We start from the raw sequence: 20,252 nt of genomic DNA, 5'->3' as shown, positions 1-20,252 counted from the left end.
AGATGCATGTTATTGTTAATGGTGAGTTTTTCCAATATATTTCTCCTGTGTGCCAAAAAAAGAGAATCTTGCTAATTAATTCCTTGATGTAGCACTTTGAAAAGCAACATTGCTGTTTTGGAATTAACAGGAGTGTGTTTGTTGTTAAACTAATTTCAAATTGTTTAAAGCAGATTCTACAGTTGCCAAGGCATTCGTTTACTGTGAAAGAAATGCTTAACCCAAGAATAAAACCTTGAGGTTCTGTTTCCAGAAATGTCAATGTTATTGCACTGCCCTCAACATATATCAGTTTTAGACGAGTCAGAAAAACGTAGATAAACTGCTTTTGGAAAATGAGACACTGAAAGATTCAACCACTATTGTTTATGTCACAAATGTGCTGCAGAAACTCAACAGTGACTCTCTACAAAATTCTTCATCACCAGAGAGACCATCAAGCTTAATTATGCTGTTCTCTGAGATGAATTTGACTACTTTCTGTCAGCCATGTTATGATTTATCTCATAATTATGATTTAGTATAATAAAATTAGGATTTATCATCTCATAGTTATGATTTAGTATAATACAATTATGATTTATCTCATAATTATGATTTAGTATAATATAATTATGATTTATCATCTCATAATTATGATTTAGTATAATATAATTATGATTTATCATCTCATAGTTATGATTTAGTATAATAAAATTATGAGTTATCTCATAATTATGATTTAGTATAATAAAATTATGATTTATCATCTCATAATTATGATTTAGTATAATACAATTATGATTTATCTCATAATTATGATTTAGTATAATAAAATTATGATTTATTATCTCATAATTATGATTTAGTATAATACAATTATGATTTATCTCATAATTATGATTTAGTATAATATAATTATGATTTAGTATAATATAATTATGATTTATCATCTCATAATTATGATTTAGTATAATACAATTATGATTTATCTCATAATTATGATTTAGTATAATACAATTATGATTTATCTCATAATTATGATTTAGTATAATATAATTATGATTTATCATCTCATAATTATGATTTAGTATAATCTAATTATGATTTATCATCTCATTGTTATGATTTAGTATAATAAAATTATGATTTATCATCTCATAATTATGATTTAGTATAATAAAATTATGATATATCATCTCATAATTATGATTTAGTATAATATAATTATGATTTATCATCTCATAATTATGATTTAGTAAAATACAATTATGATTTATCTCATAATTATGATTTAGTATAATAAAATTATGATTTATCGTCTCATAATTATGATTTAGTATAATACAATTATGATTTGGTATAATACAATTATGATTTATCTCATAATTATGATTTAGTATAATATAATTATGATTTATCTCATAATTATGATTTAGTATAATACAATTATGATTTATCTCATAATTATGATTTAGTATAATACAATTATGATTTATCTCATAATTATGATTTAGTATAATATAATTATGATTTATCATCTCATAATTATGATTTAGTGTAATAAAATTATGATTTATCATCTCATAATTATGATTTAGTATAATAAAATTATGATTTATCTCATAATTATGATTTAGAATAATATAATTATGATTTAGTATAATAAAATTATGATTTATCTCATAATTATGATTTAGTATAATATAATTATGATTTATCATCTCATACTTATGATTTAGTATAATAAAATTATGATTTATCATCTCATAATTATGATTTAGTATAATACAATTATGATTTATCTCATAATTATGATTTAGTATAATAAAATTATGATTTATCATCTCATAATTATGATTTTGTATAATACAATTATGATATATCTCATAATTATGATTTAGTATAATACAATTATGATTTATCATCTCATAATTATAATTTAGTATCTCAAATGTATGATTTAGTTACTTATAATTAAGATGAAATATCTCAAAATTATGATTTAGTAACTCAACATTGAATGCATCTCATAATTATTTAATATATCATAATTATGATTTAGTGTCTCAGAATTATGACTTAGCATCTAATAATTTTGATTTAATATCTAACAATTATGATTTATCATCTCATAATTATGATTTAGTATAATACAATTATGATTTATCATCTCATAATTATGATTTATTATAATAAAATTATGATTTATCTCATAATTATGATTTAGTATAATATAATTATGATTTATCTCATAATTATGATTTAGTATAATACAATTATGATTTATCTCAATTATGATTTAGTATAATATAATTATGATTTAGTATAATAAAATTATGATTTATCATCTCATAATTATGATTTAGTATAATACAATTATGATTTATCTCATAATTATGATTTAGTATAATAAAATTATGATTTGTCATCTCATAATTATGATTTAGTATAATACAATTATGATTTATCTCATAATTATGATTTAGTATAATATAATTATGATTTATCATCTCATAATTATGATTTAGTAAAATACAATTATGATTTATCATCTCATAATTATGATTTTGTATAATACAATTATGATTTATCTCATAATTATGATTTAGTATAATAAAATTATGATTTGTCATCTCATAATTATGATTTTGTATAATACAATTATGATTTATCTCATAATTATGATTTAGTATAATAAAATTATGATTTATCATCTCATAATTATGATTTAGTATAATAAAATTATGATTTATCATCTCATAATTATGATTTAGTATAATATAATTATGATTTATCATCTCATAATTATGATTTAGTATAATAAAATTATGATTTATCATCTCATAATTATGATTTAGTATAATAAAATGATGATTTATCTCATAATTATGATTTAGTATAATACAATTATGATTTATCTCATAATTATGATTTAGTATAATACAATTATGATTTATCTCATAATTATGATTTAGTATAATAAAATTATGATTTATCATCTCATAATTATGATTTAGTATAATAAAATGATGATTTATCTCATAATTATGATTTAGTATAATACAATTATGATTTATCTCATAATTATGATTTAGTATAATACAATTATGATTTATCTCATAATTATGATTTAGTATAATATAATTATGATTTATCATCTCATAATTATGATTTAGTATAATAAAATTATGATTTATCATCTCATAATTATGATTTAGTCTAATAAAATTATGATTTATCTCATAATTATGATTTAGTATAATATAATTATGATTTATCATCTCATAATTATGATTTAGTATAATAAAATTATGATTTATCATCTCATAATTATGATTTTGTATAATACAATTATGATATATCTCATAATTATGATTTAGTATAATACAATTATGATTTATCATCTCATAATTATAATTTAGTATCTCAAATGTATGATTTAGTTACTTACAATTAAGATGAAATATCTCAAAATTATGATTTAGTAACTCAACATTGAATGCATCTCATAATTATTTAATATATCATAATTATGATTTAGTGTCTCAGAATTATGACTTAGCATCTAATAATTTTGATTTAATATCTAACAATTATGATTTATTAACTCATAATTATGATTTAGTAACTAATAATTAGGATTAAGTCACTCATAATTATGATTTAGCATCTCATATTTATTATTTATAATAATGTATTAGTTCCTTTCACATAATTTTGATTTACTAAAGTGCTTTTATAAGTGGCGGACACGGGCTTCCATAGAGGAAAACAGAAAGGCCTTAAACCACAAGAGGAAGTTACTCCAAAAAGATCCGGCTAAACCGCGACTTATGCGTTAGAAACGTGACAGACGCAAATAATAACGCGACACACCCAAAACCGATTGTTTCCCGAATGAATGAACGGAACGCCCAAATCGCGTTAATGACGCGTATGAGCGCGTGACAGTAACGTCATGACGTCAGTGCTTCCGGGATTTTTGAGGTGGAAACAGTTTAGACGGCTGTTTTATTCTTGTTCTTTGTTTAAACGTGTTTTTTGCTGAAAAGTGTCGAGATGAATCGTATTTTCGGACGAGGAAACCCCAAAGCACCACCCCCGAACCTCACGGACTGCATTTCAACTGTATGTATTTGTTATTTACAACTTTATAGACGGTCTAGACGGACAAACAAAGGAACTTTGTCCTGACGTCATTGTTGCTACAGTCTCTCATTCACATACAGTTTCTTAATTTGATTAGACTAAAGATGATAAATTATATTTCTTCTCATTTCGACAGCGATGATGATTCATTTAAACATGTTCTGATGTGTCATGAAGTCAAAACAAACGCTGTCAATACACATTAATATTACTAGGATACTTTGTTGTTGTTTTATGGTTGTTGTTGTTGTTGTTGTTGTTTTATGGTTGTTATTGTGTTGCACATTGGTTTGCTTGTGTTAAAGAAGTGACATGCTTGTGTTTTTATTGATATTTGGTGTAAAAGTTGTTTCCGGGAAAGGAGAGAGGCTCTTGTTGTGGGTGTGGGATTGTGAACCTGTCCTGCTGGTTTATTACATGACTTAACAGTTTTTTCAGTATTTCTAAAATCAAGATAATTAGGGGTTTTGTCTGCTCTACTTTTTTAGTGTTATTTATTTAAGTTTGACATTGTATGGTATTCAGGACTCAATTATAAGGATTTTATTTTCTTCTGACATGCCCTGTCAATATTTTCACATCACAGAAAGATACATTTTATTTATAGCAACATACGCTGATGTGTAAAAACAACAAAAAAGTGTATATATATATATATTACAGCTCTGATAAATATTAAGAGACCACTGTAAAATGTTGTCATTTAGTGCATTTATTTGCAGAAAATTACAACTTGTCAAAATAAAAAAAAAGATGCCGTGTTTTCAGACCTCGAATAATGCAAAGAAACAAGTTCATATTCATTTTTAAACAACACAAAACTAATGTTTTAACTTTGGAAGAGTTCATAAATCAATATTTGCTGGAATAATGCTGATTTTCAATCACAGCTTTCATGCATCTTGGCATGCTCTCTGCCAGTCTGTCGTGTCGATGTTCGGGGACTTTATGCCACTCCTGGTGCAAACATTCAAGCATCTCAGCTTTGATTGATGACTTGTGGACATCCATCTTCCTCCTGATCACATTCCAGAGGTTTCAATGGGGTTCAGGTCTGGAGATTGGGCTGGTCATGACAGGGTCTTGATCCGGTGGTCCTCCATCCCACACCCTGATTGACCAGTCTGTGTGGCATGGAGCATTGTTCTGCTGGAAAAAACAATCCTCAGAGTTGAAGAAGTTTTCTTACAGCATAACCTTGTACATGGCTTGATTCATGCGTTCTTCACAAAGCCGAATCTGCCCGATTCCAGTCTTGCCGAAGCACCCCCGAATCATCACCGATCCTCCAGCAAATTTCACAGTGACACTGCGGCTTGAAGGCCTCTCCAGGTCTCCATCTAACCATTAGACGACCAGGTGGAGGATCGGTGATGATCATTGGGGTGCTTCAGCAAGATTCGTCTTTGTGAAGGACGCAGGATCAAGACCCTGTCATGACCAGCCCAATCTCCAGACCTGAACCCCATTGAAACCTCTAGAATGTGATCAGGAGGAAGATGGAAGTCCACAAGTCATCAATCAAAGACGAGATGCTTGAATGTTTGCACCAGGAGTGGCATAAAGTCCCCCAACATCAATGTGACAGACTGGCAGAGAGCACCAAGATGCATGAAAGCTGTGATTGAAAATCAGCATTATTCCACCAAATATTGATTTATGAGCTCTTCCTAAGTTAAAACGTTAGTTTTGAGTTGTTTAAAAATGAATATGAAGTTGTTTTCTTTGCAATATTCCAGGTCTGAAAACACCAGTTGTCTTTTTCTGCAAATAAATGCTCTAAATGACAATATTTTTATTTGGTATTTTGGAGAAATGTTGCCAGAACTTTATAGAATAAAATAAAAATGTTTGTTTTACTCAAACACACTCCTATAAATAGTAAATCCAGAGAAACTGATGGGCGTAGTGGACTCTTGTGCTGTGTGTGTGTGTGTGTGTGTGTGTGTGTGTATATACACACATTTAAATATGCAGAATTCACAACAACATGTTCAATACGTCACAGAATACCAATTTAAGCTTACAAGGCACGGAAACACACACACAAGATCAATAAATGTGAGTTTTTGGAGATATCAGACCAGTGATGTTCATGGACCATCTCCATCACATTGGCCTCCGTCCATCCTTATTGCCCAATCCTGAGCATGTATTGTTAAATGTCTTCTATAATGCCCTTCCTTCCCTTACTGAACCGCAGGTCGACACACGAGCGGAGTCCGTCGATAAGAAGATAGCCAGACTCGATGCAGAACTGATGAAGTACAAAGATCAGATGAAGAAAATGAGGGATGGACCATCCAAGGTAATATTTGGCTTAGACACCAGCTCAAAAGATGGCTACAACTCTGTCTTTGAAATATGAGCTTTTATTAAATCAGAACTAAATGCAAAAATCCAACCCTATGCAACCGTGTGACAAAGCATTGAGGACTTTGGCCGGGGACCTCGTCACCTTCTCATATAGATGTTTTCTCTGCTTCTTTTCTAGAACATGGTGAAACAGAAAGCCATGCGAGTCCTCAAACAGAAGAGAATGTAAGTGGTAGAGGTCGACCGATAGTGGATTTGGCAGATAACGATAACCATGCTGGTAGAAAACACTGATAACTGATTATTTAAGTGATTAATCAAAGGTTAAAACATGTCTTAAATCTTTTCTTACGGTGACGTGCACAGACATAAAGTCAACTAGAATCCAAAATGAATAAAATCCCAGATGCATTTTATTTTGCCATTAAAATCACAATAAAAATCCATCCATCTTCCATCCATCTTCAACCGCTTATCCGAATTCGGGTCGCGGGGGCAGCTGCTCCAGCAGGGGGCCCCAAACTTCCCTATCCCGAGCCACATTAACCAGCTCTGACTGGGCGACCCCGAGGCGTTCCCAGGCCAGTTTGGAGATGTAATCTCTCCACCTAATCCTGGGTCTTCCCCGAGGCCTCCTCCCAGCTGGACGTGCCTGAAACACCTCCCTAGGGAGGCGGCCAGGGGGCATCCTTACCAGATGCCCAAACCACCTCAACTGACTCCTTTCAAAGCAAAGGAGCAGCGGCTCTACTCCGAGCTCCTCACGGATGACTGAGCTCCTCACCCTATCTCTAAGGGAGAAGCCCGCCACCCTTCTGAGGAAGCCCATTTCGGCCGCTTGTACTCGCGACCTAGTTCTTTCTGTCATGACCCAACCTTCATGACCATAGGTGAGGGTAGGAACAAAAATTGACCGGTAGATCGAGATTGCCTTTCGGCTCAGCTCTCTTTTCGTGACAACGGTGCGATAGAGCGAGTGCAATACCGCCCCCGCTGCCCCGATTCTCCGGCCAACCTCCCGCTCCATTGCCCCCTCACTCATGAACAAGATCCCGAGGTACTTGAACTCCTTCACTTGGGGCAAAACCTCCTTCCCTACCTGGAGTACGCACTCCATCGGTTTCCTGCTGAGAACCATGGCCTCAGATTTAGAGGTGCTAATCCTCATCCCAGCTGCTTCTGATAAAAATCATGAAACAAAAAAATAATATTTGGTCCATAACTTTTAACTGTAAATGTGTAAGATAGGGCTGTCACGATTATGAAATTTGGCTGAGAATTAAAAGTCAAACAATAATTGCAATCACAACAATTAAGTGTCTATTTTAGGGCTTTCATGATTAACTGTCGTATAAATTCGTATATTTCTTAAGGTGCATTTGTGCTTCGTGCACCTTAATGGTGCGTTCACATACAACGCGAAGAAAATGTTCTCCTCTCATTGCTCGCGTGAGTTTGACCGCTGGATTATAAATGTGTGTTTAAACTCGCATTCGTGCGAGTAACGTGAACCCGCGAGTATTCCCGCTTCTCTTCCGGAAAAGGACAGGGGGAGGGGCTTCTACAACTTGGTTCATAGTAAAGTACAACCAATAGCTGGAATCAAGTAGACGCGCATATTTCCAGAACTTACCAGGTAGACCAACTTCCTCGCTCACTTTCCTCCAAGCTACAACAATTCTTTCATCCATTTTTCCAGATTTCTTCTGCTACTATGTCTGGATGTCACTGACGTACTGACGATCTCAATGCTGATAGGCTTTCGCGACAACGCGTTATGCTCATTTTTATACGCGAATGAAGTGATTTGAGCCGCGCCATCCGCTTCATGGCGTGAATTCGCATCTATTCGCATCTTTGCATTGACTTTGTATGTAATCGCGCCATTATATGAAAATGTATCGCCCAATGCGATTAATTAAAAAAATTACGAATATCGGCCAATTTATCGGCCTCAGAGATGTAGGTTGACCACTACTATTAACGTATCTCTATAAGTGTTTAAAAAATTATAATAATATTTAAAAAACTATTGAGAACTATCGGCTTTGATTGTTGCCGATAATCGGTCAACCTCTAGTAAATGCACTTAAATATCCATGCTTAAATGAAAAGTGTAACCTCCAAATTAATATTCGTCATCATTTACTCACCCTCATGTGGTCCCAAACAAAAAAGGAGCTGTTTGGCAGAACCTCAGATGTTAGACAGCCTTAGTCACATTTCATTGTATGGAAAAAAGATGCAATGGTGACTGAAGCTGTGATATGGGTTTGGAATGACATTAAGGTCATTAAATGATGACATAATTCTCATTTTAAGGGGGAATTATCCATTTAAGGTTGTGATTCGACCCTATAAAGCTCTAAAATGAGAAATTCATGTTATTGTCTTGTATTATTGTATTCACTAAGTGCTCTACACAGAGGAAATCTGATTGGCCTAATTGTGTTCCAAAGCTTGTTAAAAATGCTGTAAATGTATCTGAATCTTTTTAATGTTACTGTAAAATATTAAAGCTCATTCTCGTATTCAGGTATGAAGGACAGAGAGATCAGTTAACACAACAGTCATTCAACATGGAGCAGGCGAACTACACCATCCAGACCCTTAAAGACACTAAAACAACTGTAAGAATACAGTGTACTTGCAGTATACACACACACACACACACACACATACACATATATATATACACAATTAATGTATATGTGTGTGTGTGTGTATATATATTTTAATATACATATATATATATATACACATGTATACATATACACATTAATTATATATATATCTACACGTATATACATTAATTGTGTATAAATATATATACACACATATACATATACACATATATACATTAATTGAGTATATATATATATAATTGTTTATTAATTGTGTATGTATATATATATACACACATATACACATATATATACATTCATTGTATATATATATAAATATATACACACACATACATATATACATTAATTGTATATATATATAAATATATACACACACATACATATATACATTAATTGTATATATATAAATATATATACACACATATATATATATACACACATATACGTTAATTGTATATATAAATATATATACACACATATATACATTAATTGAGTATATATACATAATTTGTATATATACATACACACATACATTATTTGTGTGTATATGTATATACACAAATAATGTATATGTGTGAAAATATATATATATATATTAGTATATAATTTCAGAATTAATTTATCTTGCTTAATGTTATATATAATGCTCAAAAATATACATTCGTACTGTATTGTTAGTTCATAATTCTTATTTTAATGTATACCTTGTAGCTTATATAACATTACATTATAACTTTATAGATTGAAATGATCATTAACCAAGACGAATAAATGCCATAAAAGTATTTTTCATTATTTTATGTCAACTGATGTTATTGTTTACAACCTTATTGTTAAGTGTTACCAAAGAACCGTATTTCATAATCAACATTAGTGAAGGCCTATGCACAAACATGATTGTTTGTTTGCTGGTTAATGTGTTTAAATCAGGTGGATGCAATGAAAATTGGAGCCAAAGAAATGAAGAAAGCGTACAAGAATGTTAAAATTGATAAGATTGAGGTAAGATTCAATCCCTCCACACATCTTGTGATGTAATACACAGTTGCACATATTGAGCGTAGACATTGCTGTTTATTCTGCAGGATCTGCAGGATCAGTTGGAGGACATGATGGAAGATGCCAATGAGGTGCAGGAGGCTATGAGCCGCAGCTACGGGACGCCAGACATCGATGAAGATGACCTGGAATCAGGTTAGTTAAGACAAGCCTGGAGGAAGTATTGTTTGTTTTTCTCAGAGTTATAATTGCAAAACCTGGTGAGACGCTGAACATCTTGGTCTTCTCATTTTGCACAGTCTTATTCTGTACATTTTATACATCGTATAAACCATATGTTGGCGTTTCTTTAACTCCGGGCACTTTTAGCACTGCAGACTGGTATTATAGCACCACCTGTTGGATCTTCTCTGAAACTGCAGCTGGGTAGGCAACTGTTGTCCACAGTCCAATCTTTATGCTCGTTAGCAAACTGAAGTAGTTTTTTTTCTTTTCGATTTTCCTCACTAACAAGTGTTTTTGTGTGGCCAAACAGCTGTTTAGTCCCAATCCTGTAAGTTCTCGTCACATGGTGCGTGTGGAAATGCTCTTACTTTCACTATTAAACAGCCGTGAGTTCTACAGTCAATTTTTTACAATGTGACTTCAAGCATTTTAGTGATCTCCGATCACGATCATTCAAGATTTTATTTTTTTACCACTTTTCTTCCACAAAGCTGACGGTTCACCACTATCCTTCCTGGTTTTAATAATGCGCTGGACAGTTCTTAACCCAATTCCAGTGTTTTCAGCAATCTCCTTAGTTGTTTTCTTTGCTTGATGCAGGCCAGTAATTTGCCATATATATATACATATACATATACACATACACAGCAATCAACCACAACATTAAAACCACCTGCCTAATATTGTGTAGGTCCCTTTGTGCCACCAAAACAGCTGCAAATCTCAGAAGAACTTTCTGAGATGAGCGGTTATCTGAGTTGCTGTAGACTTTGTCAGTTTGAACCAGTCTGGCCATTCTCCATTGACCTCTCTCATCAACAAGATGTTTCAGTCCACAGAACTGCCACTCACTGGATGATTTTTGTTTTTGGCTCCATTCAGAGTAAATTCTAGAGACTGTTGTACGTGAAAATCCCAGAAATACTCAAACCAGCCCATCTGGCACCAACAATCATGCCACGGTCCAAATCACGGAGAGCACATTTTCCCCCATTCTGATGGTTGATGTGAACATTAACTGAAGTTCCTGACCCATATCTGCATGATTTTATGCACTGCAGCCACACGATTGGCTGATTTGATAATCGCACGGATGATTGTTGGTGCCAGGCGGGCTGGTTTGAGTATTTCTGGGATTTTCACGCACAACAGTCTCTAGAATTTACTCAGAATGGTGCCAAAAACAAAAAACATCCAGTGAGCGGCAGTTCTGTGGACGGAAGCACTTGTTGATGAGAAGTGAACAGAGAATGGCCAGACTGGCACAAAGTCTACAGTAACTCCGATAACCCCTCTGTACAATTGTGATGAGAAGAGTAGCGTGTCAGATTGCTATTCTGAGATGCAGGTTGGCGCTGTTTTGGCGGCACGAGGGGGACCTACACAATATCAGGCAGGTGGTTTTAATATTGTGGCTGACTGGTGTGTATGTATGTGTATATATATATATATAATTACATAGTAGTGTGTATATACTGTATATTTTACTATATTATATCCTATATACTGTATGTCTTCTACACAACAAACAGTTTTATGTTTTGATCCGTCGCCACTGAATGTGAATATTTTCTTTCTTGTTGTGCAATTGTGTATTTTATTTGCACCATTAGAACTGAATGCACTTGGTGATGATCTCCTATTGGACGATGACAACTCATATCTGGACGAGGCCTCCTCAGCTCCATCTATACCCATGGGAGTACCAGGAGACAAAAGCACCCACCGGGTACGTGCTCTTAATGGAAGTCACATGCTGAAGCTATCAGTTTGTTCAGAATGGGTCGATAACGATATACAGATTTGAATGGAATCATGATGGGGGGGGAAACAACAATTGAAAATGTCCATTTTAACTTTTCTCACAAAGAACCGATTTTGGGTAACTAATATGTTTTTTGTTGAAACAGGATGGAGTTCTGGTGGACGAATTTGGCCTTCCTCAGATTCCAGCCACATAATGGAACGACACTACACAACCCCAAACCCTCTAAAGACTTGCACAAATATTTACACTCACACGTACTCTACAATGAAACACCAGGACAAAGATTCAAGACTAAAACAGTCCTGCACTTCAATCTCAGTCTTGACTCCAATCTTTTATCGCTTCATAAGGAATGTGTCCTTCATAGTTAATCGTTGGGCTCTGAGTTTATTATCTATCCTGTTTTCTAAAATATAGACACCTTTGTAATGCACTAATATAGTGTTGCCTACTGAAAGCAAATATAATAAATTATTATATATTTCATAAATGTTTGAGGGCTGAATGTTCAATGAAATATTGTGCATTATTGTTCCCACGTTTGGCAACCGCTCCAAATAAATGGAATAATGTAAATCTGAGGAACAAAGTAGAAGTGTTGACTGAAGAAACAACATATCAAAATCATATAGTTCTTTTATTATGATAATTTACATTGTACTTTACACAAAACACATGTTTCGGTATGTGGGGGACAAACTGTCCACTAAGTGCATTGATGTACTCAGAAATGAGTTCGATGTGGGATTTGGTGATCCAGCATTCACCAGCTGAGTCTGTAGCTGTGAGGGAAGATCTTCTTGTGAAGATATTCCACAACATCTTTTCTGTCCTTCAGTTTCTCAAACTCATAATAAGGAATCTATTGAAAGAGAGAGAAAAAACTACAATGCATTCCGAAAGTATTCAGACCCCCACATTTTGTTACGCTAAAATGCTTTAAATTATTTATTTATTTCACATCAATCTGATGCAATTAGTTTGAAATAATGTTTGGTGATGAATGATGATCTTTGGGAAAATAGTACAAATACACGTCAAAGAATAGTTCACCCAAAAATGATTTTCTTCTTCTGAGAAACACAAAAAGTAGATTTGTTTGTAAAGTATCTTGACGCAGCTCTTTTTCAAACAACATACAAGTCAACAATGAATGATTGTTTTACCTGCACAACATCATATCCCAGAATCCTCAGATGTCGTTGCTTGATAGATTCCTTGCCCAGAAGCTCTTTTGCATTTTCAGAGAAGCGTTTCGGCCCATCAATACAGATGGCGATTCTGATCATTCACAAATGTGTGCATTAGGTTTAGTGCGTGCAAGCGTTCTCACAAATGTGCTTAAAAAGCAAACGGCAAGATGTGCATTACCTTTTGTGGACTTCATCTATATGGCAAGCAGGCAGGACATATCCTTCCTCATCTAGTTTAATCTCAACATCTGAAGAGAGAGAGATGATTCACAGCATATAGAAATCACAGAGATACAGGACCAGTCAAACGTTTGGACGTTCTTATGATTTTAAAAACCTTTTGATCTAAAGGCTTATGCTTGTTATTAGATTTGTTGACCTTTAAGATTATTCTAAAATGTGTAAAAAAAATAAAAGTGTAGGTAAGGTAAAAATACAAATGAAGTTGATGATTTACATGTATATATATATGCAGTCTTCATGATGTGCTAACACACTATACGTGGCCATAATATGTGCCAATTATACTCTGTTATTGTAATTTATGATGACACTGATACAACTGCAAAGATGTGTGTATAAAAGAGTAATAATGGCCGAAATGCAGACATAAGAATGATGCTAAGAGGCATATGCATGAATGGCTTTCGCTGCAGATGGCACACGAGTTAATGGGCACTTGAGTAGATTTGATTCCTTCTGTAGACTAATTAAAAGAAGAAATAAAAACGCATGACATGATCTTGCAAGCCAGTGTTTGCACGTTGAATACTGACTGAAAAACATATAGTGGGTGGAGCCTCAGGTCACACTTACCAATGATGCGGACCAATGGCAGCAAGATGAAGTTTAGCAGCCGGTTAGAAGTTTTCATAAAAGTTCGCCCATATGCACTGTTCCGAACCACCAAAACTAATGCAAAACACCTTTTTGGACATATTTTGTCCTAAATTATTACCCATACATTGTTCTGTTTCGTGTGAAGTATATCTGGGCCTTTAGTGTGAGCAGTTTTGTAATAGACATTTATAACCTAACTTTACTTCCAGGATGTGTGATATATACCTAGTGTATAGCAATATGGAGTGAGTACTCTAGAAGCGAAGTAGGATCGAGCTCCCAGCAGATCCACTAGTCCAGATTTCACAGCGTTGTACAGTTGAGGTTCCACCTGAGTTTCCAGGGACTGACTTGGGGTCACAAATGACTTAACATGAAACTTGGGCGACAGCCGTAGACCCTTCAAACACAAATTGTTGGTTGTGAATAGACAAGCAACATAATATATAATGGCCAGAAACATAATGGTAAATGGTCAGCACTTATATAGGGCCTTTTTAACCTTAACGGTATTCAAAGCCCTTTAGACTGAGTCTCATTCACCCATTCATACACCAATGATGGCAGAGCTGCCATGCAAGGCGCTAGTCTGCCATTGGGAGCAACTTGGGGTTCAGTGTCTTGTCCAAGGACACTTCGGCATGTTGAGTCATGTGGGCCGGGAGTCAAACCACCAACCCTGCGATTAGTGGCCGACCCGCTCTACCACCTGAGCCACAGTCGCCCCTATAATCTACACAAGTATGCAAATGCAGACACAAATGTTCGGCAAACGCATTGCAAGTGTGTTGTTGGTTGGTACTGAAAAAGTAGGCATGATGCATTGAATGCATTGACACAAAGTATTTGTTTGCAAGAAGTATTTGCATACTTTCGTAGAATATGTTTGGGGGCTTAAAATGACTTAGTTTTATTCCCTTTAATCCCCAATTTGGCATGCCCAATTCCCAAAGCTCTTTGATTCCTCATGGTGGCGCAGTTACTCGCCTTAGTCGGGTGACGTAGGACGAATCTCAGTCACACATCTCGCATCTTATCACATGCCTTTCTGAGCACGTTACCACGGAGACTTAGCACATGCCTTTCTGAGCGCGTATACTTAGACTTAGCATCCATGCAAGGCTCACCATGTGCCCCACCGAGAGCGAGAACCACCATATAGCGACCATGAGGAAGGTAACCCAAGTGACTACCCATCCTAGCAACCAGTCCAATTTGTTGCTAAGGAAGACTGGCTGGAGTCACTCAGCACACCCTGGATTCGAACGTGCGACTCTGGCCCCCTTTAAAGTGACTTTGTGTTCCATTTACGAATGTGGGAGAGCGGAAATGCAAGCATATTCTAGGAAGGTTCATGTTTGCTGTGTTTGATGGTTTGGTCACGTTTTGGGTGAACAATCACTTTAAAGTCCATTGCGAATGCCCCTTTATTCTAAATAATACAGTTTCACTCACGTCATAGAATGGACACTCCAGCTTCACAGTCATGTAGAGTTGGGTGAGTTGAGCGAGCACTGTGCGATCCATTCCGCTGCCCTCCTCAGCTTTGTAATGCAAAGTAGAAAGACATTATTGAAAAGTTTTACGAAGTGGTACTGTATAAACAAAGACATCTTGCTCTCTTACCCTGTAGCTGCTGCATGAAGTAAGGGCTGAAGACTTTTGAGACGAAGTTCAGCGGGTACCTCTGTAGCAGAGTACAGGCGTGCAGTAGATCTAGAAGAGCTTTGGGGTGAAATTGCGAAAATCGGGCGTTCAATACCAACTCCACCTTTCGGAACAATCTCCCTGCGTCAGGCGGCACATATCCCAATACTCCCAGCGCGACTATCTGCTGTGACACCTGCCACGTGGAGTACTCCTCTGCACGGTACACAAAACTCTCAGCCACCGCATTAAAAACAGGCGGAGAAAGAATGCGTCGTCGCCCGAAATATTGCATCACTTTGGTTATGGTTTCTGCGTGAGCGCTGAAGGCGATCTTAGGCACGTGGCGCTCAAGTGCTTCAACAAGAAAGTGATCACTGTGTCCATAGTGCATAAGTGCCGACAACACCACCGTCAGTTCCGCATCTGTGAAGTTTTGCACATGACGGACAGCTTGCTTGCAGAGCGCAATAACTAGTGGCAGTGCTTGCGTCTGTCCCAGTGTGACTAGAGCGCCTAAAACCTCACCAACCACAACTGGGTCCATTCGGTGCGCTAATCGAAGTGCTTGAGCATTCATTTCATTCAGAAGCTCCAGATAGCGTCCATCCTCACCCAAACCAGATGCTAGCGTACGGTAAACCGCCACTAGGTCTGTTGCATTCCATCGGGCCGGTCTTTATTTTGGAGCTGCGTCATAGCCTGTTTTAGCATTCCACAATCAGGCCCTTCCAATGCAAATAAAGCCCTCGCTAACCCACAGAGGGCTTCAACACTTAACCGTCCTGAGTCTAGCCTCTCCTGACTCTCAGACACCAGCCTTATCACCAGGCAACTCCAAGGGTCAAGGTAGAGCCGTGTGCATCCCTCTAGAGCTCGAATCACCACGTCATCCTCCAACACGGCGGACTCTTGCTCCAGTCTTTGACAAAGTTTGTTCAAGACCATGTCTGACAGCAGGACTTGTGGGTTCTGAAGACCACCGGCACCATCCTGCTCCAAGTCAGCCAATCGGTGAAGGACGGAAGCTGATGCTGCACCCGAGAGCTCAGGGTGAGATCGCAGGAGACGTAGAACTTGCTGAGATGTTGTACAGGAAGACAAGCGGTTTGTAAATGTGTGATCCTCATCAGAAGTCAGGTGGTGCAACAACGATAGGCCATTTCCACTCGCAAGAAGCTCTTGATAAGGACGAACAGGTCCAGCGACCAGGAAAAGTGGGTCTCGTGTTGTGGTGCATACTCCTCTTTGACTGAGAGAATACACACTGGACGTCCGAAGACAGGGAGAGCATAGACGCTTACCCGGAAACACTACCAACGATTGAAGGACTTGGGCTCCCAAATGCCTAAGCAAATGCAAGCTCAGTGCCAGCGATTTGGCCATTGAAAAAGTGCTACAACATCCTCAATCTACAGTCACAACAAAAGACAGAACATGTTTGTTATGGGTCAACTCAACCAGAGGTTATAAATGAGAAACATAAATAATAATGAAAGCTAAAAATGCAATGGATCAATATTTACGGAGTAATGCGTTAATTTATTTATAGACATAAAAACAATAATAATAAAAAAAGAAAATGTAAATAAGCGACACGTGGCTTTTCGTTTAGTGCAATACCTATATTTAGTTTTCAGAAAGTCCTGGAAACATTTATTACAAAATCTACTAGGGATGCACCAAGTGTGCCGCACAAGCCCTCAAAAGTGAAGCCAAAACGTCTCGATCGCCCCCCGGTGACTGGTCCTAGTATAGGTCATAAACCCCGCCTCCCCATGTTATTCAACGGGACGTGAGACCAACTAAACAATTAAATTACACTTCACATATCTTTTTTCCAAAGATAGTTTCTGTCATTTACTGTCGTTTCTATCACGTTGATGTCATTTCAAGTGTTTGTTTTCAAAATAAGTTTGTTTATATTTATTTGTTGCTATAAAAACGGTGCTGTGACATCATGATTGACAGCTGTGATTGACAGGTTCTCTGAGCGAAGTAGTCACTGAAGCACCAACTGACTATTTTTCGGGATCTTCGGAGGTCTGAGGAGATTGGAGCTTTAAATGTAATATCTAAATTTCTATAATTAATTATTTCACACCGTCATAAGTCAAAAGTGCAGGGGCGTGTGCTTGCGATTGATTCAGCGAGAGTGAGGGCGGGGCCTTGATTTCGCGGCTTTACTTCCTGCTCACTACTGCGCAGGTCTGGTCCCGAAATTGCAACTGCGCAGACTCAAGTCCCAAGATGTCAGTGCCATATCGGGACACTGGCGGCTTCAGTTCTCACCAATGGAAAAGAGCAAAGGGGCGTCGTCCATCTTTTTTAACAGGCTATGGGATGCACCGATGCATTGGCTGCCAATATTTATCGGCCAATTATTGACCAAATTATACAATACGATGCATACTATATAAATAAAATATAATTAATAGCTCCCATTACAGTAAAGACATGTGCAGCCTGCTTAATTATCGTGAAAACAATACCATTTTTTTTCTTAAAATAAGCTTGTTTTCTTTATGCAACATGTCATTTTTTTCTTTTAAAGTAGGAGTGAAATATTTAATAAACATGTTCTGAAAATTTGGGGGGGATTTAAGTACCAGCATTTGATAAATCTTCACTTTAATCCATGAGTGCTTCGTGTTTGTTCATGTAAATCTTGAGAAATAGTAGTGAGGAAACGCTGAGCCAACAATATTAAGAGTTACAAAGTGGAACATTATCATTATTTCTAACTACATGAAACACGCTTTGCCCTTGTGCCTCATGCGGAAGTCGTGTTATAGAGCTGTGGTCGCGTGAAATCGAGAATAAACCACAGAAAATATTCATCGATACAACGAACGGTACACAGTCACCGTTTCATGATGTAATTTACACAAACACTGAACAATAAGATCAAACGAAACACAGTTACCTCGGAAACATCAGAGGAGTGCAGATTACCCGAACTCGGCATGGTTCTGCATCTACTGCGCATGAACTCTTAAAGCTGGATTCTGATTGGTCATTACGTTCTTGTAGGCGGGGAAAGAGTATGGCGAGACTCCGCCCTCGTCATTGTTATTGTTTTTACTTATTCAAGAATTTGATTTTATATATATATATATTTTTTTTTTATTTGAAATCGATTTTATTTACTATATTTGTAAAATACTCTGAATTAAAGAGTCTGAGATAAGAACACATTTTATATTATATTTACATTAAATATTTTGTTATATTTCAAATTCATGGATATATATGTTATAAAACCTTTAATTATTACTATATATATACACATGTTTTTAAAATAATTTAGTAATAATAAAGGTATTTTATCATTTATTCTATTACAAACATATTTATAATGATATTATTATTGTTAGTTGTATTTTATAATATGAACATACAATGACAAGAAAAAGTATGTGAACCCTTTGGTATCAGCTGGTTTTCTGCATTAATTGATCATAAAATGTGATCTCATCTTCAACAAATTCACAAGTATAGACAAACACAGTGTGCTTAAGCTAACAACACAAAAAATGTCTTTATTGAACACATCCCATTAAACTTTCACAGTGCTGTGAAAATGTGAACCCCGAAAGATGTCAACAAATCTAATTAGAGTCAGGATTTGGCAAACCTGACATCCAATTAAATAAACGAGACTGGAGGTGTGGGTTAGAGCCATTTTGACTTATAAAAACAACTCAAACATTTTGAGTTTGCTATTAACAAGAAGCATCAGCTGATGTGGACCATGCCTTGCAAAAAAGAGATCTCAGAAGACCTACGAGCGAGAATATTTGCTTTGCATAAAGCTGGAAAGGGTTAAAAAGTTATCTCGAATAGCTTAAATATTCATCTGTCCACAGTTAGTCAAATTATCTATAAATTTAGATGATTTAGTACTATAGGTTCTCTCCCTAGAAGTGGCCGTCCAGCCAAGATGACTCAAAGTGCACACCACAGAGTGCTCAATGAGGTAAAAAAGGACCCTTGAGTGACAGCTAAAGACTTGAAGGAATCATATGAACTGGTTAAAATAAACGTTAAACGGGCATGGTGTCCATGACAGGACACCACGAAGGAAGCTGCTGCTTTCCAATGTTACGCTACTGGGAAAATGTTTTGTGGACTGATGAAACTAAGGTTGAAATGTTTGGGAAGAACAAGCAGCACTATGTTTGGCATAAAAAAGGGCATCGTAATACCAACATGAAAACATCACCCCAAAGGTGAAGTACGGGGGAGGGAGCATCATGAATTGGGTCTGCTTTGCTACTCAACCATCAGATCCTTCTCTCCACCCTCTCTACTCTGGGCATCAGAGGAGCTGTGCTTGACTGGTTGACCTCCTATCTCTCAGATAGGTCCTTCAAGGTAGCCTGGAGAGGTGAGGTATCCAAGCCACATCAGTTACTTTCTCAGGGATCAGTGCTTGGGCCACTTCTCTTCTCCATATACACAACATCACTGGGACCCATCATTCAG

General features: G+C 35.9%; 2 protein-coding genes across 2 annotated transcripts; one reads left to right on the top strand and one right to left on the bottom strand.

The window, feature by feature from the left end:
• The first annotated feature begins 3,943 nt into the window (after positions 1-3,943).
• Positions 3,944-12,660, top strand: LOC127661740 (charged multivesicular body protein 5-like). The gene is made up of 8 exons (XM_052152598.1): positions 3,944-4,110; positions 6,335-6,439; positions 6,626-6,672; positions 8,984-9,077; positions 10,023-10,094; positions 10,178-10,286; positions 11,930-12,045; positions 12,227-12,660. Exons 1-8 carry the CDS (start codon positions 4,042-4,044, stop codon positions 12,275-12,277), a joined length of 663 nt encoding a protein of 220 aa, XP_052008558.1. The 5' UTR covers positions 3,944-4,041; the 3' UTR covers positions 12,278-12,660.
• Positions 12,661-12,704: 44 nt separating this feature from the next.
• LOC127661676 (FAST kinase domain-containing protein 3, mitochondrial-like) lies at positions 12,705-18,747 on the bottom strand. The gene is given in 8 exon segments (XM_052152503.1): positions 12,705-12,946; positions 13,251-13,365; positions 13,456-13,525; positions 14,343-14,517; positions 15,573-15,661; positions 15,744-16,439; positions 16,442-17,176; positions 18,691-18,747. Coding segments are annotated over 7 exon segments (1,953 nt in total). The 5' UTR covers positions 17,151-17,176; positions 18,691-18,747; the 3' UTR covers positions 12,705-12,847.
• Between the last annotated feature and the right edge of the window lie 1,505 nt (positions 18,748-20,252).

This window comes from Xyrauchen texanus, chromosome 2, assembly GCF_025860055.1.
Source record: "Xyrauchen texanus isolate HMW12.3.18 chromosome 2, RBS_HiC_50CHRs, whole genome shotgun sequence".
Lineage (NCBI taxonomy): Eukaryota > Metazoa > Chordata > Actinopteri > Cypriniformes > Catostomidae > Xyrauchen > Xyrauchen texanus.
The sequence above is the reverse complement of the archived record's forward strand: the minus strand, read 5'-3'. Positions and strand labels throughout refer to the sequence as shown.